The 22,752-nt window shown below is 40.4% G+C and overlaps 2 protein-coding genes across 2 annotated transcripts; both read left to right on the plus strand.

Annotated features, from left to right (window-relative positions):
- The first annotated feature begins 1,714 nt into the window (after positions 1–1,714).
- Positions 1,715–12,976, plus strand: vamp2 (vesicle-associated membrane protein 2). The gene is made up of 5 exons (XM_069678163.1): positions 1,715–2,028; positions 6,680–6,779; positions 7,037–7,195; positions 7,699–7,750; positions 7,995–12,976. Coding segments are annotated over exons 1-5 (330 nt in total). The 5' UTR covers positions 1,715–2,026; the 3' UTR covers positions 8,012–12,976.
- A 3,661-nt stretch (positions 12,977–16,637) lies between these two features.
- pcolcea (procollagen C-endopeptidase enhancer a) lies at positions 16,638–22,749 on the plus strand. The gene is made up of 9 exons (XM_069670627.1): positions 16,638–16,928; positions 19,184–19,292; positions 19,386–19,644; positions 21,189–21,313; positions 21,429–21,565; positions 21,640–21,959; positions 22,048–22,125; positions 22,208–22,378; positions 22,470–22,749. The coding sequence occupies exons 1-9, from the start codon at positions 16,840–16,842 to the stop codon at positions 22,598–22,600; spliced, it is 1,419 nt and encodes a 472-aa protein (XP_069526728.1). The 5' UTR covers positions 16,638–16,839; the 3' UTR covers positions 22,601–22,749.
- Positions 22,750–22,752: the final 3 nt, after the last annotated feature.

The raw sequence follows: 22,752 nt of genomic DNA on the forward strand, positions 1-22,752 counted from the left end.
ACAATAATGTTATATTTAATCAGTTACATGGTGGTGCAGTGGTTAGCGCTGTCACCTCACAACTATAAGGTCCCTAATTCGAATCCTGGTTCAGACAAAGTGGGCCTTTCTGTGTTCAGTTTGCATGTTCTCCCCGTGCATGTGTGGGTTCTCTCAAGGTATTCCAGCTTCCTCCCACAGTCCAAAGACATGCTCGTCAGGTTCATTGGTGACTCTAAAATTGCCTGTAGGTGAGTGCTAGCATGAAAGGTTGTCTGTCTATGTGTCAGCCCTGTGATTGACTGGTGATCAGTCCAGGGTGTACCCCGCCTCTCGCCCAGTGACAGCTGGAATAGGCTCCAGGCCCCTTGTGACCCTGAACAAAATAAGCGGTGTAGACAATGGATGGATATTTTCCTTATTATATAAGCATAAGGTACAGATGTAGTCGAGTCAAACTCATACACGATGCTCACAGATTTTAGCATTACTGCAGAGAATAACATGAAACAAGGTGTTCTACTTATTACTAAACAAGAAAGAACAAAGTACTCTAGAGAATATCTAGAATGTATTTGTCGACAGGTTCTCTAGTTACACTGAGAGTGTGATTTACCCGCACCTGTGGGACTAATGCTGCAATGAAAGCTTATTCCTGTGTCAGGTGAGGTCAGAAGGGTTAGTTGGTTTAATATGTTACAGGATGTTTGGGTGATTGGATTGAACCTGAGCAGGGATTCCTGCAGGGTTATGTAATAAAGTATCTCTCCAAACATCAACAGGATTATGATGCGACATATTTCATGAGTCACTAATCAAATTCAGTCAAAACAGGGTCATTTGTGAAGAATGTTTAGGAGCATCTATGGTCAACAGGACAGACGTTGTCTCCAGGTCTATACTATGGGTTAGTTCTTTTTTATGTATACATATTTATTCATATCGCATATGTGTTAGTGAAGAGAGGCCACAGAGGCCTATTGCTGTAACATTATTGATCACCTTTAACTTATGTCTTTCTGGCATTGTCTAAGAAGATAATACATTAGAGACTACTATAAAGGGTAAAATGGAACTTTAACAAATTCAGAAACAAAAATAAGGTAACATATGTATGCAAATCCTTATTGCTGTTTCACAATTAATGCTATACACTAACTACAATACTTTAAATTCATTTTTTCTTTTTGTAATGGTTCATGGTTAATGTTTGTACTTTGTTTTGGAAAGCCCCCTCAGGAAGCGCGAAGAACACATGCCTTAAAAGACCCCATACTCACATTAATTATGTAAGACTTTAACAATTTACAGTGTCATACTAAATGTACATTAATTCAATATTAAAATAACACAGAATTGCAAAAGAAGGTGTGTAAATTGCATTCAGTATACTCTCAACTACATCCCTATCCATATTTACTATCAATGATAACTAGGCATGTACTGCGAGGCTCGCCACACCCCCTTTCGAGGAACGCCATTTTGTTGACATACAGTCTTTGAATCAATATAAGCTCCTTTTTAGGTGCTTTAAACACGAACATGATCCTGACATGTCATGTCTGTGGACGAAATAAGCGTACAGTTCAAATTAAAGCATCTCCAAATAAAAACAGCGCTGTCCTGAGCGTTAAAGCGGTGTGTTTGAAGTGTCCGGCCACCCATTTCAACATGAAACTCGCCTCATTGACGTCACAGAGCCATCTTTGTCCACCTAATCCAGGCGGCTGTTTATTACACCTTCATTACTGCACGGACCTTGACAGCGCCAGGCTCTAGTATTAGCCTGCAGGTGCCGCACCACAGTAGAAATAGGAAGAAGACACGGTCTTTTTTGTAGCGAGGGGACACATCTCAGCGGCAGACACAAGCCAGAGATCCTCCTGGGCTGTAGAGGCAGGGAAACGCCACAATAACCAACCAAAGGGTGCCAGAGGGTAGAGAGGAGCGCAGAAGGCAATCCACATCCATCTGCCAGCCACTTAGCACGCGCTAACATTTCCAGTCCGGATTTCAGCACAGCTGTCTATCCAATACAACCAGGAAAATGTAAGTACAACACGGATTTAAAGCACTTTATTTCCCCTAATTTATTAACGAATTACAGTGTCGTCCTCATGACTGATATTGGCAGGGTATTCAGGATTTACGCTGTCTGAATTGTATCTCTGGCATTTAATACTGAGGTTATTTCTCTGCTGTCACGTTCGTCCGTATGTCATTGCGATAAATTACCGTTGAATTAAAAATTTTTTAGCTGTTTTCCTCTGTTATATGACCCAAACGTACGTGTAAGAGGCTAACGCGTCGGCCTAACCTTGGAACAGACGGTGGTAACGGGTTTATCTCATATTACACGTATAATTAGCCGTATTTTTATATTTACACGGTGAACGCGCTCCGTATTTTTCGCCTGTCTCTTATATTTGGTCGTCGCGTGCTTTTCACCGGAGCCTGCACGCACACATTTTTTCCAGTTTGGACTGGTTTGATTTTGAAAAGGACACCGTCTGTGCGATTACCCACAGGCTAATTAAAACCAAATAAGCACATCATATACAATAAAGCTCTTTTAGTCCTTAGTGGACATTTCCAGGCCTTCATTTTTCTGTCACTTAACCGCAAGTGATGATTAGGTTCATTGTAAAAACAGCAAGGACATGGTGTTGAACATGTAAAGCGTCGACATTATTCGACGAATACTACACAGACCGTCTTATAGACGATGATATTATTAGCTCTGAAGTAGGCTTAGGCCTAGTTTACGTGATATTTGCAACCTACAGCGGGGGGTGGGGATAGCCTAGCCTCCTACTGTATGTCGTCGATTGTCGTGCGAGGGCGGACAGCTATATATCTCATCATATTTCAGACTGTTTGCTTCTCCAGGGGCAAATAAACCCTGTTAATGTCTCTCTTCTAGTGTCCCTATTGTTTTCAACTGAACACAAAGCAAATATATAAAAGGGTAGGCTCAGGAAAGATAGCCGTGACAACCTCCACTGTCATTTTTTGCAAAGCAAGCATTTAAAACGTTGAAATAGCCAGGTGCCAACTCACGACATGTCTTTTAATATGGCAGTTAACACTCCCTCTGTAGGCTTTAGGTTACATTTGTCACCATAATTGTGATTGTCATCATAAGGAGCCTCCCCGCCCTCGATGTAGTAGGCTTTTCATTGTATTTACAGGCCCGTCGTGTTCGTCGTGAAACGTGATGTTTTACAGGACACCGTGTAAAGCCTGGTGTGTGTGTGTGTGTTTGTGTGTACACGGTAAAATGAAAGAGGTGAGCGTTGTGGGTTAGGATCCAGCTCGGTAACATCAAACGGACTGGTTTAGTGAGGCTGGGATCAGACAGTTTCAGGTCTGGGCTGCTGTGGCGCTGTCCAGTGCTGAAATGTCGCTCTCCAGTGCTCAAAGTCAGACAGCGTGCTTTCTCATGACAAGGGCCACCCCAAACAGACACCACTTATGCATATTTTAATCGCTACTTTATGTATAAGACGATGGGATTGTATTATATCTATAGATCTACTATTTTAAAAAGAAGTATTCCTCATTTCAGCAGAGGCCCCTTGAAAACTGCACGGACCCCTCAATGTCACAGCACTCTTTGAGACCACATGTCTCCACTGTTTTTATGAGCTCTGTCTTGAGTAAAGGTTAAATGTATATCAAGCTTTCATCGACATTAGAATTGAGAGGAATGTGAAACCTCAACAACCCACCATGTAACACTAGCTGCCTGTCAGATCATTTGTCTTTTTGCATTTGTGATGTTTCACTGGAACATACAGTCTTTTCCCGTTTTATATCCTATATTAGGGCATTGAATAAGGTTGAAACTGATATCCTTGTTACCTCCGCACAAAAATCCATCTGCAGGAAGGGACAGTTATGATGTAAAGGTTGAAAGATAATGAACTGAGATGAGTCTCTGCATGCTCACTGATGATGTAAAGGTTGAAATGTATGGGCTAAATGTCTTTTGAAGATTTTCTGTGAAGTAAATTCACTCGCAAGGTTACATTCATCACAAGTACCTGTTGACTGCGTCAGTTAAATCCAGACAAACAAGATATCACTATCCTATGTGCCATAATCAGTTGTTCATGCAAGAGACCCAATTCAGTTCATCATTTGGAATGACATGTAAAAAATGATGCACTAAAGTATGCACAGATTAGGAATAGTTGTCCCACCTGGGTGTGGAGCTTCAAGTTGTCTTCCGACAAACACAGTAGGCGGTGTTCACAGGATGTGTGAGCTGGTGAGAAGTCTTGTCACTGATCTAGCAGCTTTTCCTGGTTAGTGTGGGTGCCAATTCAGAGGTGATGATAGTGTGAACCTCTGCACACATTACAGCGCTGTGTTGATACTGGATTCTGGCAAGAGAAGAGAAGAAAAATTGTTGAATGTTGATGATTCTTAAGCACATTTTGGCTACAACACATTTGTAAACTGCAACTGTCCAGTGATAATCACTCTATTGCAGTAATAAATCAATACATTGTTCTACATATATACTCTATTTACATATATGTTTTAAGACAATTCACTGTAATAGATACAACACGCATCCTCGTTTCTGTTACGGCTGGCTGGCAGCTGACAGGGACCACCAGCACCATCAGGTCAACTCTTCAAAGGATTTGTTGTTGTTAGAGGATTAGTGATGTGTGAGCGTGTAAAGGTGACCTTTATACACAGTTTCTCCTCACACTAGTAGTGACGCTCAGTTGCAATTAAGGTATAATCATCAGTAGACACTACACCCTTAGTAAAAAATCTTTGATTACACAACTGCATTGATTTATATTGACAACTAGCAATAGAGGAGGCTAAATAAAGAATGCTGAATGACTTCACACTACATGCTAACATTAAAGTATTTAAAGCCTTTAAGGCTTTGTCGTTTGCTTTTTTTGTCTGCTGCTGCTTCATCAAATTGCAGAATGTCTTAGATTGAACGTTGAGACTTTTGATTGATAAAGGCACATGTAATTATATCAGATAAAGTGATATTAGTTAGTTGAGATAATCATATCATATCTTACGTGATGGTCGTTGTGTCTGCTGTCCATTCTGCATCAGTGATGATATTCAGGGTTACAATTTACCTTTCAAATCAAACAAGCTTTAATCCCCAGAAAACCCGATATAAAATCAACAACTTGCAGTAGCATCGACAACAAAATAAACTGGAGACATTACTTGAAAAATGTCCTCAGTAAAGAATTAGCTTAGGTCTTATCCTGGAAGCATTTTCAGAAAGGTTAAAGAATGGATATGAATAGTTTTTTATTGATGTCGATGTCTTCACCTCTCTTATCTTTAAACAAATAAATGCATTTCTACATTTTAGATGTAAATGCATTTAAACAGGCACTTCTATGATCCATTATCCTTCTCTTGTTAAAAAAAAAGCCTGTCTGAGAATTGTGAGAACATTTGTTCGTTGGTGAAATTAATGACTTTGAAAATTCTGCCAATTCTTTTTGGGTTTTTTTAGGTAGGATGTGGCTCAGCTGTTGATGTGTTTTATGGTTTTTAATTGGTTTGATTTGAATCTTAGTGGTTAGGGTTAGGGTTAGCACTAGTGGTTTGCCTGATATACAGTTCTTTCGTAGTTGTTAATGTTGCCATCACACAAGCTACAGGTACTTAATAAACAACGGCAGCTTGATAGAACAGGATTAACACATAACTTCCCGATACAATAAAGGAAACACAAGAGATTTGTTTCTGTTGGTCCACATTAAGTCTCTGAAAATATAAAATAGACATTTAAAGAATCACTGTTTTGTATGTAATATAATAATACTGTATGTATCTCTTATATTTATGGGATATGTGTTTCTCCCACTGCAAAGAGCAGCGGTACAAGAACGCGTTCACATGAAGACGAGACATTTTTCATGGAGCTTTCACTTTTCAGTGGTAAATGACACTGTCGCTTACACTGCCTGTCTCTCCCCGAGGTCATTATTGGTGCATAGTGCACCCAAAAGAATAAGTCTATGTAGGTCACACTACAACATGACATGACAAATCTACTTGACTTTTGCAAAGCCTGCAGTAGATGGCTCTTTTATTGTGATAGAGGGTAATTATCCAGAGTCTCAAGAGATAACTTATGGAATTGTTCCAAATCCTACAAATAAGATCTGATTGTAACCGTTCAAGATATAAATGTGAGCAGTTTTTTCCTTTTGATACACGGCAAAGAACCAGAAGTGTCTCCAACTCATTTCCATTATCTTATAGCTGCAAGCACTGTTCAATCCACAGCAAAAACCCACACTCGTTAGTCAAACACACAGCATAATAACAAATCGTCCTCCCAATGATGTACTTGTGAGTGTACACAATTCAATGTCTTAGCTTTACCTCCTTCTTAGAAGAATAACATCATATATCCGAGGGCAAAAGTGGGGCAAGATACAGATCTTTAATGTCCTTGGGGCATTAGTGTATTTAATATGTTTAACCTGAATTCAAACAACGTTTACATTTTGTGTTTCTTGTTGTTGTTACTGATGAACTCACATAATCAGACGCAAACATGTAAGATACTCGTCTTTAGTCAATTAGAGCACTGCCTGTTTAAAATGTGGTGCTGATGATGTTCTACATTTGAGGGGTATTTAATGCCTGTATGATGAATTAAAACCTTACCTACTTCTTTTATCTTTAGGTCTGCCCCAGCCGGAGCCCCTGCACCAGAGGGAGGAAACCAACCTCCCAACCTCACCAGCAACCGTCGTCTGCAGCAGACACAGGCACAAGTGGATGAGGTGAGTGAACCACAGCCTCACTGCGAACATAAAGTCATGTTGTCGAGTTTAGATCTGGTAATGCAGTCCTCTCTCCTTCATCACACACTGTACAGATTTAAACAGAAATCATTGGTAGGGATTCATATGATGCTTGAAATCACACTTAATAAACAACTTTTCAATACTAATAAAATTCTCGAGCTCCATCCAGTTGGACGGTCACACTGAGTCATCCTGTCTTGATTCACTACACTGCTCTGCTTGTCTCTCTCCAGGTGGTGGACATCATGCGTGTAAACGTGGATAAGGTTCTGGAGCGTGATCAGAAGCTGTCAGAACTGGACGATAGGGCTGACGCCCTGCAGGCTGGAGCCTCTCAGTTTGAGACCAGCGCTGCAAAACTGAAGAATAAATACTGGTGGAAGAATGCCAAGGTGAGGACATGCAGACGTGCTTACTCAAATACTAAATACATGTGTATAAAGGAAAGAATGTGCAGCCAGACACAGCTGATTTCTTTTATAGGCTTTGCTCAGACCTTTGTTATAATATCATGTGATGTTTTGGGGGAGAAATTCTACATATACTTCCTACATAATCATGGCGTTACGTAATCATGCACTCATGCTGTACAGCAGTGTTTAAAAACAGACGAGGGAGCTGGAGATTGAGGTCACTGGAGTTAATTTAAGGAGTTTGAAGGATAATTTGAGGATTTCATAACAGTCGACACATTGAAATTATGTCAGCATAATTATTAAAAGGCAGCAAACTTTTTGTGTTAAAGGGAGACTTAGCCTGAGCGACGTGAACTTCATATGATCTCAGTCTGCCTTTGCTTTGTGTTGCTATTAAGTTTTATGTTTTATACTGTTAGAAAGTTGAGAAAAGTGTCAAATCTGACGGCTTCACTAATGATGTTTTCTGAAAACTACAGATGATGATTATCCTGGGTGTGATATGCGTGATTGTCCTCATCGTCATTATTGGTAAGCACTCTAAGAGCTATTTCATGCACGTTATTGTTGTCTAGTATTGTGAAAGGACTAATCTTTCACATCTTCTACACACATTAAGCATTCCCCTGAATAAAAAAGACTGTGTACTAGAGGACAAAACTACAAAAGTTGTTGTTGAAAGTTGTTGTGAAATGTTGGTTGATAACTGCTTGTTTTCAGCACTTAAAACATGATGACTTAAACCTCATCCTCTCTCCTTTCTTTCCTTCCACAGTGTACTTCAGCACCTAAGAAGAGTCGCTCCTACCCCAGTCTAATCCCAACTTCCTCGCTACAGAACAAAACCCTCAAATTGATGACAAAATTAACCATGAGATCGTAATTTATTATATATATATATTTCCCCCCAGATTAGCCTCGATATAACACCCCTAAACCTTTCAGGGCCCCATGGCTCCCCCACTTCCACCACCTGGCCTCTGGACCCCCTGTCAATATTTGTCCTGTGAGTGTGTGGCCCCGTCTCCTTTCTGGGTCCTCTTGGCTTTTCTAACCTGCCATACTGAGAACCAAACACTTGTGACGATGCAACAACAGAAAAGGAAACAACGATTGGCGATAATTGTTACATAACTGATATATATAGTTCTTTGTAGAGTTTTATTCTGATATATATACTGTTTTGTAGGTGTGTGTGCGTGTGTGTGTGCATTTTGTATTTTTTAATTTTTGTATTAATTTTACGTATGCTTCAGCGTTAAATACTGCCTATTAATCAAAGTGTGTATCTTGCATGTTATCATCATCTGTCTGTCCCCTACTTACTCTCTCTTTCTGGTGTATTTTTGCACAGTGGAGTTTGACTCCGTTCAACTATGGAAACACCTATTGATTTTAAAGGTTCAGGTCCATCGCTGTCGTTTCCGACAGTCCAAAATAAGCCTGACAACTGAAACGTGGACTTTAAAAAGGTGTCAAGTTGTAAAAATCGGAGCTATTGTATCAACAAAACTGCCCTTGAAAATACTCAAACTTTAGCTCTAGATTTCTGCAACTTGATGCCGTCAAAATCCAGGTTTCGGCTTATTTTTTGGCTTTCTGAGAGAGCTACGGATATCGACCAAACATAAGAATAATGCATGTATTGTTAACTAGCCCCTAGAAATCATCATTCACACACCTTTCCATCTGACCCCCCCGCTCATCTAAGTGTCAACTCTCTGTCTTCATTTCTCCTCTACTAACTGTCATCTGTTGTGTCTGTTAACTTCTCAACCCTCCTCTGTCTCTCAGCATGCTTGAACACCTCAATTTCTTCTGATAATTTCAATACTGCCATAGTACAGTTGGACCAATGTCTGTAGATGTTTCTTTTTTATTTCTATATTACGTAGTGTCTTATTTCGAAAACATTCCTTCATTGCAGTCTAGTGCAAATGGTCTTACCGTAGCACATGTAAGTGTAAGTATCTTTAAAAAGAAAAAATATACATGCGATGAAACTTGTGTCGAAAACGTCGGTCATACAAACCATAGGAGAAAATAGTTCTAGTTAATAGCTGTAAGGGTAAGTTTTGGATAGACAGGATTAGATTCAATCTGTCCAAATTCTTTTTCTTTGTAATATAAGTGATGTTATCCTAACATTACTCTTACAGTATACTGTGGAGATGTCATTAGCGTCAAACTGTGGATACAGGCTTGCAAAACAGAGGATAAACTGGGGCCGTTGCATAAAGTGACAATTGATTAACTCTCCATGGCCCGTTACCTACATGGACACTGAAAAGCCTTAGTCTCCAGTCACTTCTATTAGTTACTGCAGGACATTTACAGTCAGACACACCCTCGCACTTTTAGCTCGTGTTGAGGGAGTGGCTGACTGCAGAGAAGAAAAAAAAAGGAATCTGTTTAAAATGCACAAACAACCTTGTTTTTGATGGCGCTGTCTGCCTGGTCAATAGCCTGGCCAACGGAGATCCTCGTGCAGCAAAACCTCTCCACATGAAGAGCACATAAAGAAAAAAAGAGAGACAATTCAGCCTTATTTTCAGATCCAAGAACAGGGACAGAGGCTAGTGAGGAACATGTCAAATTCACAGTTGAGTTTAAGTTCTTTGGGGTAGGCTCGAATATTTATCGTGACAAGAAAGAAGCAATTATTCAGAAAAAAAAAAAAGTAGCACTCTGAAGACGAGTGTTTTGCTAGCGCAGTGGTTCTGTCTCAGTGTTTCTCCCTATAGTTAAGGCCTTTTTTCTTTTTTAAATATAATAGATTCTATTTTTTATTATAGTATATTTTTGTGTGAAACAGACAGGTAAAGAGGAAGCGTGCGATCAGTACGATTTGCTGCCAACAGCAGCGAGCTCCTCTTTACCTCTGTCTGCTGTGTTTTTTGTAATTCAGCTCCGTGCGTTATACACTGCCAAGCAACAAGGGAGAGGCTTCTGTCCTTATTGATGTTACTTCTTTCATTGGTGCGCTCGCTGGTCTGGTCTATTTTCTGGCATCTACTTCTGTGTATACTACCCTTCTTGGCTACTTTATTAGCAGGAGAGCAATGAGGTGCACTTGCTTTTAAAGCTTTGTAGGTCTAAGGCCTTTTGTGCACATGAACAACAGATGACGCGAACTTCAAAATCCTACAACTAAAGAGGGTCTTTTGGTGGATTGTGAAAGAGGATTTGTAAGTGTGCAGGCCTACATTAAAGCTAACATTACTAACAATCCTTAAATAAAACTGGCTTTCACATTTGACAGAAGCCTACAGTCACTGTAAAGATAAAGAATCCAGGAAAACACCTACAATTATTCAGAATACGTGTGTAAAGCCTTAGCAGCCTTGTGTCTTTCCAACTTTATATCTTCCCAACCAGCTGAGTAGACCAACCTGCCCCCCTTTGCTAAACTCACTGATTCTGAATCCTACAGTGTGAATGTGTGTGTCAGTGTGTGTGCAGGTGCATCAGTGTGTGTGTGTGTGTGCGTGTGTTAGAATAGCTCTGTCTCGGGAATATCCCCAGTTTATCCCGACAGATTAGGCCGCTTAAACCTCAGAGTGAGGGCACGTTGTTTCCTTGACCACTGAAGTACACAAGCAGACAGGCTACAGATCTGCAGGCTAGCTCTATTAAGAAGGACCCGAACCTTCAGAAACCCACTCCTCCCCGCTTCCCCGACATGTTTTCCTTCAGATAGAAATCAAGTAAAGTGCAGAAGATTACCAAAGACCAGATTTCCATGCTTACGCTGCCAATTGCCATCAAAAACAAGCGGAGAGAAACAGGTTATCCAAACGATCCGAGTCTGTTTTAAATAGCTTACACCCTATTAATCCACAATTACAGGACCTTTTAACCTTCACACACTATTTAACATGGTGTGTCAGTTTGGCTTTTGTGTGTGCCATTCTAACATATGCAAATTAAACCAAAACATAAGGACCGCATGCTTCAAATCTCAAATACAGTCTCCCCTAACCGTCAGGTGTATCCAGGTTTGAAGAGCTTCTTTAATCAGACACATGATCCTATAACTAATAATAGCACAACTCTTCTTTTTTTCTGTGTCTCCATAGTGCTGCCAAGTTCTCAAATAAAAAGACAAATGAAATAAGTATAGATATTACATAAACCGAGAAAACGTGATAAAAATCTGCTTTGTTTGGTGTTGTATTATGGGGGTGTTTTGGGGGTAGGGGTTCCTATATCCTCAGGTTTAAGGTATTGGCAGTTCACCAAAATTTAAAAGAGGACAAAAAGTACATTAAAGAGTATAATTGGGTTTTTGGCAATAGAAAATCATAATAGGGTTACTAAAGTGGTCCTTTCAGCCGTCCTGCAGGAGTGAACCACACAGTGAACTGAAGTGAAATAACACTACTGATTGGGGTAGGACTTCTGTGTTATAAATCCATAAATACAACTGTTGTGAGTGCTCAACCAGTCTGATCACAGTAGTGAAAATGAAGTGAGTGCTCTCTCTTTCCGTTGCTTTATTGTCTGTATGAAAAGAAGTGCGCATCTATTTTAACACCGTGGCACTTTTTCTGTTGTGATTCGTTCATTTTCTGGTGGGATGGGAACATGACTCAGCGGAGAATATTGTTTTAAGTCAACCTAAAGAATTGATCAGATGTCTCAATTTATTGCTGCGTTCAGGTTCATTTGGGGGTGATTTAAAAGTAGAAGTTGCCAACACGGGAAAAACGTCTTCCAAGTTTCAATTGTAACTTGTGAATTTGCGATTTTAATTTGGAAGGGAACAAGCAGAAAGTAAAAGACCGAGAGAAGATTTAATCCAACAAAGCGTCATGTAATATGTACAGAACAGGAACGTTTGCCGTCATCCCCAAATGGGCTGAGCGCAGCAAAAGGAGGGAACCTTTTGAGTCTCTGAACATTCACTGGATGGCTATAAACCTACAATATTCTGCTTAATATATGTTTAGATTTTTTAACCAAATATTGTGTTTTTCTTTTGCATCGATTTAGTAATAACTCCAGATGTCACTGAATTGTTTGTGTGTAAGCACTGATGGGTAAAGGTAAAGAAAATGGGAAATTAATGTTGGGGGAAAAAAAGAGTATTTTTACCTTCAATTGTCCAGAATGCTTAGAATGATTCTACAGTTTACATCAGATTGCTGTTTGTATCTACAAGATCTATTTTTTGTTTAAATCTGTTTATTTTTGAGGAAAGATTTTCATTTATCTTTGGGACTGGGGTTTCTGGGATTAAGGTCCATATTGCCCCTGGTCGTCTGGCCTTACAGGAGGGACAGGACTGGAGGATCATGGGCAATGTGCTCAGTTTTATTTGATCTGTTTCTTTTCTGTTGCTTTTATTTTGATAGATTTATTGTGCTGTCATTTGGTATGGGATTAGAAACTAAACAAGGTTGACTCAACGTAATGGAGAGGAGACTGAATGAAAAACTAAAGTACATAAATAATTGTAGTGTAAATCTATCAATGTCTTATTATATTGATGAACATCATGAAATATATGTATATTGGAAAAAACAGTACCTGTGACAACTTGTACTTTTGTGTGTGCTTTATGTGCTTTGTGGGTGTGCAACAATGGGCAGATGCAATTTTGACTGCAATTCTGGGACCTTATCTGACCTGTATGAAGTATAAATTTATTATCAATACAAAGATGAAATTCTTTATTTAATTTATCCTAATGACATGTAAGTGTGTTTCAAAAATACATGGAGACCTGGAGCCATAAAAGTGCACATTTCGGCATTTGTCACTTCTCAGAGTCGTGTTTCTACAATGGCTGACCTCCAAATCCTGCCTTTCACTTACACACTCGCATACATCACTGATGTTAACACATATAGGCTACATGTACTTTATCGCCATGTACTCTTCATCCATCTATGCTGTTAAGACAACAATTCCCTGTCTTAAAAAGTATGTAGAGTAGTATGTGTTGGATGTCACAAGTTACATTATTATCTTTAATTTTGTGCCATCAACATGTGCATGTGGGATTTGCACAATGTACAACAGTGCCAATCTCACACAGTAACATAAATAAACATTTTTATGCAGTAATTCAAGAAGAAGAAAGAAGAAGAAGTTAAAAATACTAGAGGGATAGCCTATCTCAGAGGACTGTATCCTAACATTTCATGGCCCTTCACTCTTGCATAATGATTGAGCAGCTTCCTGGTTCATCATATTGCTGGAGTGTAATAGCACTCATTGTAGAGTCGTGCAGAAGCGGAAAAAAAAAAGCCGCACATAACAAGAACCTGTTGCAAAAGCAGCCACTAGTTACATTTCCGGAGACTTTTATTTTGAAGTACTCATGATCGCTCAATAGACGACTAATACCGTATTTCCTGCCCTTATTTCGCTTTATCTTTACAATGAGTAAGCTTAAGACACCGTATAAAATATCCCGACCATACTGCTAGACATACGTAGTCTATTTGCCTACCTAGCAAAAATGCTAACACGGAAGGTGACATTGGTCATTGGACATTGTCATGTCAAGCTGTTTTGACACATTGCAGCGCTGACTGATAGATTCTATATTGACTATTGTATATATCTATAGAGGCTACCAAATTTATATCAGTGGACATATAGAAGTATTTGTCAGGGGGAAAAAGGAAAGGGTCGTCCGTGGAAACTGATGAAATTACGCGAGTACTGAACGCTGTGGAGTCAACCTCACACTCGGCTCCACCGCCCGGGATGTAGTATCAAGTTTTCACCACCAGATGTCACCATGACAACAGTTAGCTTATGACAACAGTTAGCATTAGTAGGCAACTCTGGACCCATAGACACAAAATCATCTTTCAGTCTTCAAAGGGCAAAGAGGTCAGCTATTTAATCATTTATATTTATTTTAAAACGTCTATATTACTAAACACAACAGCCAATAAACTAAAATGATTCACGGGTGCGTAAAAAAGGGGTTAAAAAGGTATTTCTCCATAGGCCTATCCAAGTCATAAACATAGCAGGCCTGATCATTACGTTTTGTTTGTATGCTAAGTTTAGTTGCTACATCTGTTCGCATCACTGCACTGATTATAAAGAGTGCGCACCTGATATTGTGGGAAAGTCCCATCTACAGTTTTTGGTTGTTTTTTCTGTGTTTGCAAATAGTAAAAGCACATCTGTAAAACAATTTATTATCTTTGAACACAAATCCTTTGGCCTATTAGTCATCTACATAGTTAAATAAGTCATGCAGGATTATAAGGATGTCTCATATTTCCACTGTGCTTTTTATTTATGACATACCCAATTCCTGTCTCCAAAGTGTAAGGAGTTTTCCTTTCTTAGGTATGATATTGTCATCACAATCCTTGGACTTGCTGGTGAATAATGATGTGTCTCCTGAGCAGCAGCCATGAGAGGTAAGGGCAGGATCCCAGCACTGCTGTCAGAGAAATGCATACATGCACACTGTGTTTTATGGTCTTTATTAGTAGATTTCACGTAAATGCAACATCCTGTTAATGTGAATAAGTTGCTGTGAGAATTTTAGGACATTCTGCACAAGATCACATTCTCTCATGGAGTTCAAAAAAGCTATTATGCCTTGTTGACTTCCCTCTTTAAATCTTGGGAGAATCCCATGAGCTCCTTGAGACATCTCAGCTGTTGTTAGACACTGCTGACACATGTTGATTCTTCAAACTTACAGTCTGGAGTCTTCCTGTGCCTGGCTCCATCTGTAATGCTCTTGTAGGATTTCTTTAATTAAAAGCAGGATACAATAATTTCCAGTCAAATCTTTATGACTGTTATTGAATTTATTGCTGAGGTCAAGGGAATTTGGCCTACTGTGCTGTGCTACATAATTGGAGGTCGGAGAAAACTATGGAGTGAGAATATCATCCGAGCCACAATTACAGAGAACAGACGGCTCCGCAATTTATGAAAGCATCAGCTTTGCTTTGTCACCTCCTCAGATGGACACACATGTGCATTTGTATTCTGTTTTCCACCTTTACAGTGCAGCGTCTCATTGAATAGAGTTTCAAACCTCTAAGAAATGATCTTTGACAGAACGGGAGAGTGATTTTCAGGATGTGTGGAGCAGTAAGTCATCTGAGAGGCGCGAACATGACCTAACACCAGGGTGCGTTCAAAAACAGCCTCTCACTCTGTTAAACGGCCTCTCTGTCCGATCAACTTTGTTTTCCATTTTTCCAAATTTCTCCAACCTCATATCTGTCATCTACTCCCCCAGCGCCATTCCATTTGACTCTCCAAAAAGGAATGCACGTCCAGTTTGAAGGATTCATCAGGAGTTATTGCAGAAACCTACACCCTCGGCATGGATTCCTGCTAAGTGTAAAGGTCACTGTGACTCCCACATATAATGGCAGAGGCTGCACTCTCAGACGCTGTCCGCCCCCCAGCAAACTCTGCACGTCATCGCATTCCTGCTTCTGCTGCCTCTTATCAGGACTTTTAACACAAACGCAGCACAGCAGGAACGGGGAATTCTCATTTCTCCCGCACAGTATGAGCCCAAAAACTGTCTCAGCAAAACTAATTCAAGCAAGCTGGACAACATGAAAAGAGATCATAATATCAACCTCATTGAGAGAAATCTGCTGAAGTCATATACCACATGTAACCCTGCTTTGTGCTCGCCATCATTCCTGCAGAGTCCAGACTTTGATCAAGGTGTTGCAGCTCTGTGGTCTGTAAAAATGTCTGATTATTGTAACAGCATCCCCTCCACAGGCCTCAGTAATGTAGCACAAAGAGTTGGCTCATATCTTAACAGAGACACAATACTCCCCCTCCTCTACAGTGTTATTCTGGCCTTGGTGGATTGTAGGGGCAATAGACACTCTCTGGCTCGATGTTACTGAGCCAAAGGAGCCTCTGGGGCGCGGGGAAATACGGTAAGAGGGAGGAGGTTGTCACTTTAATAGTTTTTCTTTCTTCAGGCTCGATTTGAGCTCCTTTTGGATATTCTTTTTTGTATATTGTTAAAACTAAAAGGCTGAAATACACCATTCTGATGAGGAAAGATTTTGTTCTGTTTCTGTAAATTGAAGGTCTCACAAGTTGTTGAGGAATGTAAAGATTTATGGCTCTACTTGTTCAGTCTTAGAGCTCAGAGAGCCTCAGGCCTTGGCTCCACCTGTGCACAAACTGTAGTGATAGGCCAGACACTCAGGAAGTAGATAAATGAGGCCACCAAAAATACATTTTAAGCTTCTTTTGAAACAATGTATGTATAAAGATTCACTTTCTGAATGCCCCACTTTCTGATACTTCTCCCCTCTGTTTTTTTATTCCTAGATGCCCGCTCTGTTCGACTGAAACCAGGTTTATTTTGGAGGAACATCTGGCTCTAATTAAAGCCTTCTCCTCCCTCCCTCCCTCTCTGCTCACGTCATCCCCCTCATGGCTCTTTGTGGCCGTTGTTATCCTTTCAGCATCTCTGTCCGTTTCTTCATCCTTTCCTCTAATTCCTCCCCCTCTCATTCATTCTCTCCGCCCATCAAGAGCCTCTTCCTCCTCCTCCTCTTCCCCCTTGTCTTTCACCTCTTGCCTCCTGCTACCATCTCACTCTCTTTTCTGCAACAGTCTGCTTTGCTTTGTGTACACGCTGCATCATGATGCATGTGGGCTGCATCTGGGGTCTCGTCCTGGTCCTGTCTCTGAGTTTAGGATGGACGAAGGCTCAGCAGAGCAACTTCACCAGGTAAGGAGATCATTGAGGATCTTATTCTTAGTAAGAAGGAAAAAAAATCAGGTTATTTGAGTTCAAGAGTCTGCAACTTTAATTTCAAAACCCTCTCTGTGAATTCTTTCCTGTCTCTGTAAGTACATTCTTTCCACTTTGCTGTTTGAGCGGGCACAGAGTTGTCCTCTTGGTTTCTGGCTCTTGATGTGAAGCATGCTGAGTCCACACTGGCTGCACCAGATGTTAGTGCTTTGGGTTCTGCCTGTGGGGTCGAATCAGAGCAACTTGGCTCCAGCAATGGACATCTTGGCTCTAATCAGCAGGCTTGTGACTTTGCTGGGGATCTGCTGTCTGAGCTTGTAATTTGTGCTGGAGTTTTTTTCTTCTTTTTCCTCTAAGTATATGTTTACTTTTTCAGAATGGACAGATGTTTCCTCGAACTTTCTTTCTTTCTGTGAAACGTCATGAGTAATCTTACAACGTATTTACAAAAACAACAACTCTCCGTGCCACAAAGAAACCGTAAAATGCCAAAAAAACAACCAACACAAATAGGTCGTATGTGTCCCTCCTGGCAACGAAATAGGAAATTTTCTCTCTCTGAAATGAGCTTTGACATTCAGTGAGCTCTGTGAATGTCTGGAAAGCAGCAGACTTTATTACATGAGGTGACAAAGGAACTCTGAGGCTGGAATATTCTGTCAACTGCAAAATGTGCTTCAGGGCTTTATCTGAAAAACTGAGCTACAGATCTTTCTGGTAATGGCTTCTGTTCTTTTATGACTCTAAAGTAGCATTTCCCTCACAGCATTAATCCATGGCAGCCAACCAGACTGATTTTGGTGTAAGCTGTGGCATAACTTCATATTTAACAGGGTTGTTTTATTCTTTGATTGGTTGGATAAAGATGCCTCCATACAGCATCTGTAGTTCATTGACACACAGAGGGGACTGCTTTAAATATTTAGCAGATTAGAATTGCATGATAAGTAAGTTTTAGTGAACAGGAAACATATGAAACTCTTCATAATATTTTCTCATTGGTTTTCTGCACTTTTCACCTTTTAGTTAAAAACATGTATGGTCTTAAATATAACTTGGTTATGTTTTTATTAAAGTTGGCATCATTTGCTTGGACACCGCATAGTGTCCCTCTTCCTTTAGCCAATCTCGTGCTCCTGCATCTCTCAAGCTAGCAAACCCACAAAGTCAACAACCAGTTTTAGCCTGTTAGCAAACCGCATTCCTAAAGTTATTCTGAATTAACCAATTTAAGGCTGCAACTGGAAATAAACACGGTAAACACACACTCTTACTACACCTATTTAGTTTTTAAGCTTTAGCCTAAAAAAGCTGCTAATTCTATCTGCCTGGTTTCCTAGCAAGAACAGCTAGTGAAGAGTTAGCATTGTTAGCTAGCTCCTGTTGGCCTGAGTGATAACAGAGAAAGACAAATCTTTGTTTGTTTGTTGAGTTGTTTGTTTTCTCAGAGGAACTTCTTTACAACCAAAAAGTTGTGAAAGTGATGATTTAGTGACTGATTTAATCAGTTAGCAAAAGTTAGAAACGACAAACTTAGCTCTAACCCTGTTTTGCTAGTTAGCTAGCTAAAAATAACTCCTAAAAATGTTGTACATAGTTTCATCTAATTATTGTTTAATCAGTATGTTTTGCACAATGTATTTATTGCTATTTATAGCCTAAATATTGATTTATTACATTTTTAACACTTAGGGCTCCAGTATGTATCAGCACTTGCCGTAAATAAAGTGAGGTCTAGCATCTATTTAAGGGCGGAAATATTTCATAATGACAGATGTTTATGAGGAAACAAGGGTCTGTGATAATAAATCATCCTATAATATAACGTCCTTGCGACAGAACATAAGTGCCTCTTTCCACAAATAACTTGATGTTGGTTTGACTCTTGACTGACTTTTATCTGTTGTCAGCGAAACACAGACTAATTAGGAAAACAATTGCAAGAATAAAGGCATCAACACCCCTCAGAGGCCTATAACTTGTGGACTGACAGTCAGATGATAAAAATCCTTGTTTACTTACAGCAGTCAAAGATTTACAGTTGCTCAATGGAACAGAGTAGTCAGAGTTTACAGACAGACTGCCAAAAAAGTCAGCTCAAATACTTGTATCTGTGGGTGTTAAAGAGACTCCCAGGATTTGTATTGAATCAGTTTTATAGTCTTATTAACCTACAGTCCAAATAGCCCAGTCTTTGTTATTCTTTCCTCACTTTGTCTCCTTCCTCACAGGCCCGTGTTTTACTGTGGAGGAGACCTGGTGGCAGACTCAGGCTTTGTTGGAAGCGAGGGGTTCCCAAGCTTCTACAAACCTAACAGTAAATGCAGCTGGCGTATCACTGTGAGTCACTCATCCTGCTGGATGTCTAAACACTGACTCCATCAAAGCTCAGTCTCCCAGCGTTTGACTCATGTACAATCTCTCTGTGTTCAGGTCCCAGAGGGAAACGTGGTCATGCTCTCCTTCCGCATCTTTGACCTGGAGGCTGACTCACAGTGCCGCTACGACTATCTTGACATATACAACGGGCATTCAAACCTGGTGCAGAAACTAGGTCGCTTTTGTGGAACTTTCCGGCCTGGCGCTCTGATTTCCACCACAAACACCATGATGCTGGAGATGGGGAGTGACGGAGAGACGCAGGGCAGAGGCTTTGTGGCATACTTCAGTGGAGCCAAACCATATGTAGATGGTACGTGGGTGCTGTTTATGTGATGAAGTTGTTTTCTTCTTTTTAGATGTTGTCACATACATGCAGACATGTCCAGCCTGCATGGGCTTACAACACGGAATTATAAACTAGGCCCAGAGATTTTCAGACCTTTAATCCCAACAAAAAACTCTTAAGTACACATAAATCATGTGTAATGAACTGATTAAATTGTCCTTCTTGTCCAGCTTTTGGGACAATGTTAGCAAAGTTAATGACTTAGAATTGAAGCAACTATTCCAGTAAGGTTACACTCCATTATATAGAAATGTTTATATATCTTAAGTAGTGACTTTATAATTGGGTAAAGTAGAAGTTTTGGGTTGGTAAGATAAAAAAAAGACCTCTTTACTTCTGGAAGAAGACTGCAGAAGATCCAGACCTAAATGACACGTTAATAATAACTTCATTAAGCATCAAGTTAAAGCTTATTAAGTTTTATATCTCCATAATTATCAAAAAGGAAGGATAAGTACTCGACTTTCCACTGGTGGCAACCTGATATTTTTGCTTATTAACAATCTATAAATAAATAAGGAAACGGTTGATTGACCAGAAGTAAACACCAGTTACAACATGTTGACCCTCTTGAACAGTTGGCACTCTGTAGTTACTGCTAGGTTTACAGTTTTTAATTTTAAGAAATTGGACTTACTTTCTTCTTGTACAGATCACACAGCTTGTATTTGTTTAGACTCGCGAGCGGGATAGTGGAACTAATTTCCCAGAGGCCAAACATGGGGAGGGCTCAAAGCCTGAAATTGATTTCAACAGCATTTTTAGTTTTTTACATTATCACCCTCATATGTATATTATTATTGGTTGTGAAACAAATAGTTTAACAGAAGATTCTTTGTTTCTAAAACATAATGGATCCTCTCTGGGCTGCACATGCAAAAAAGCCTTGCAAAAAATAAGCTCAGGACGTGATAACTGTGCTGATTGTTTTTTTGCAGCAGAGCCAAAGACTGTCATGTCTTTCAAGAAGCCAAAAGGCTTCACTTAAGTGCTTTAAGCAAGTCCCCCTGTATGAACGGTGCTATACTAATAAAGTTTTATTGTTAGAATTAAAAGAGGAAAGCAAAACAAAAAGGGAAAGACAGTCGTTTGAGGGCTAAAAACTTGGCATACTTGATTAAGTTTATGATGCATGAGCTTATTTGGTGTAACTTGTTTATGTAGGTGGCACCCTGGTGACCCACATCTCAAGGTACCAACTATAAACTTCAAAATTGTGGTTTTGTTCCAGTTTTTTCTCCCCATATTTTTAGAACAAATGCCCAAAAATGATACATCTGATGTAATGAAAGGAGAAGGGGGGCCACTCATGCTATGTCCGCAAACTTGCTCAATGTATTTCCCCTATAAAGACTTTAGAGTACCATCTCTTAATCGTGCAACTCTGTGTTCCAGACAGGCGTCATTGATGTAAGAACTGATCAGCAGTCCTTTGCATGCGTCTTAAGAATATATTCTTCTGTTTTCCTCTTTTACTCTTCTTATAAAGTGTACATGACTTGTTTCAGACCAACAGTTCTGCGGGGGGAAGACAACAAAGGCCCAGGGAGAGATCAAGACCCCAAACTGGCCTGACAAGAAGTACCCAGCAGGAACCAGCTGCTCCTGGCTCATCACTGTGGAGCCCGATATGGTCAGCAGCACGCTCACTGCCAGAACTCAAACCCTTTCATTTTCAAAGTCTTTACACACCTGACAAGGAAAACAACTCTTTTAAAGTTTTATTTTGTTTTCATTTTGTCTTACAGGTGATCCAGGTGACGTTTGATAAGTTTGTGTTGGAGGCCGACACTTATTGTCGGTTTGACTATGTGGCTTTCTTTAATGGAGGAGAGAGAGATGATTCACGCCTGATCGGAAAATACTGTGGCGATGAAGCCCCACAGTAAGTGACAGATATAATTCTTAGATCGAAAACTTTTAGATGTCCATCTTAACTTCTCTCTGTCTCCTCTCCAGGCCCCTCATTACCACCGGCAACGTGCTCCTGGTCCAGTTTGTGTCCGACCTCAGCGTCACATCTGATGGATTCCTCGCTTACTACACAAGCGTCCCACGAGGTACTGAGGTACCGAAGATCAACGCGGGAGCTGGCACGAGGTCAATCCCTCGAAAGCCTGCAGTCAAACCTGTTGCACCTGAACGCACCGCCACTAGAGCACCGCCACCCGCCCCCACAGAGAAACCCAAACCAGTGAAGCCCACGAGAGGCCGCGGACAGGGCACCACAGGCCAGGACAGGAGGGTTCCTGTGACACGGCCCAATGGAAAGAGGCCTGGTGGGTGAAGATATCTGCACGCTATGCTTGCACGAAAAGAAAAATATACAAATGAATCACATTGTTTATGCATTCTTTATGTTTTTAGTTGCTCAAAATCCTCTGTGTGCCAAAGCCTGCAAAAGAGACGGAACCATTAAGACCAGTTTCTGCGCCAGTGAATTTGGTAAGTTTCCTACTGCTCGCATATGCAACAAGTAACCAATCAGGTGTTGTTTTCTGAATAAGCCCCGCCTTTTTCCCCCCAGTGATTACCGGGAAGGTGTCCTCTCTGGCCCCGGGGCCCCGAGGCACCCTCAGCGTTAGCATCTCCCTCATCAAGGCCTACAAGGCAGGCCGCCTGACGATTACACAAGTGGGAGAGACCATGTCGGTGAAGCTGGTGTCACAGTGCAAGAAGTGCCCGTTGCTCCGCAGAGGTAAACAGCAGCATGGATTAAAACACACACACATACACTTCAGGTTTTTATGATACTAATCAATCCTTCTGGTCTTTTCTCTTTTCGATAGGCGGGAACTACATTATCATGGGTCAGGTGGATGAAGACGGACGTGGTACTCTGGCACCCGGTGCATTCACAGCTCCGTACAAAGCCCCACATGACAAACTATTAATGAACATCAACAACCAACCCTGCTAACCTCACATCTGTCCATATCACACACACGCAAACATTACAATGTGAAATACAAATCTATTGAAGCACAATATTATCCACCATTTTTAAAGGAACACACAACCTTATGTTTGTAATTTATATATGAATAAAGGTTTTTATATCTCTTTCAACCG

Source organism: Semicossyphus pulcher, unplaced genomic scaffold (assembly GCF_022749685.1).
Source record: "Semicossyphus pulcher isolate SPU_LCO1_2020_fin unplaced genomic scaffold, fSemPul1.0.p SCAF_10, whole genome shotgun sequence".
Classification (NCBI taxonomy): domain Eukaryota; kingdom Metazoa; phylum Chordata; class Actinopteri; order Labriformes; family Labridae; genus Semicossyphus; species Semicossyphus pulcher.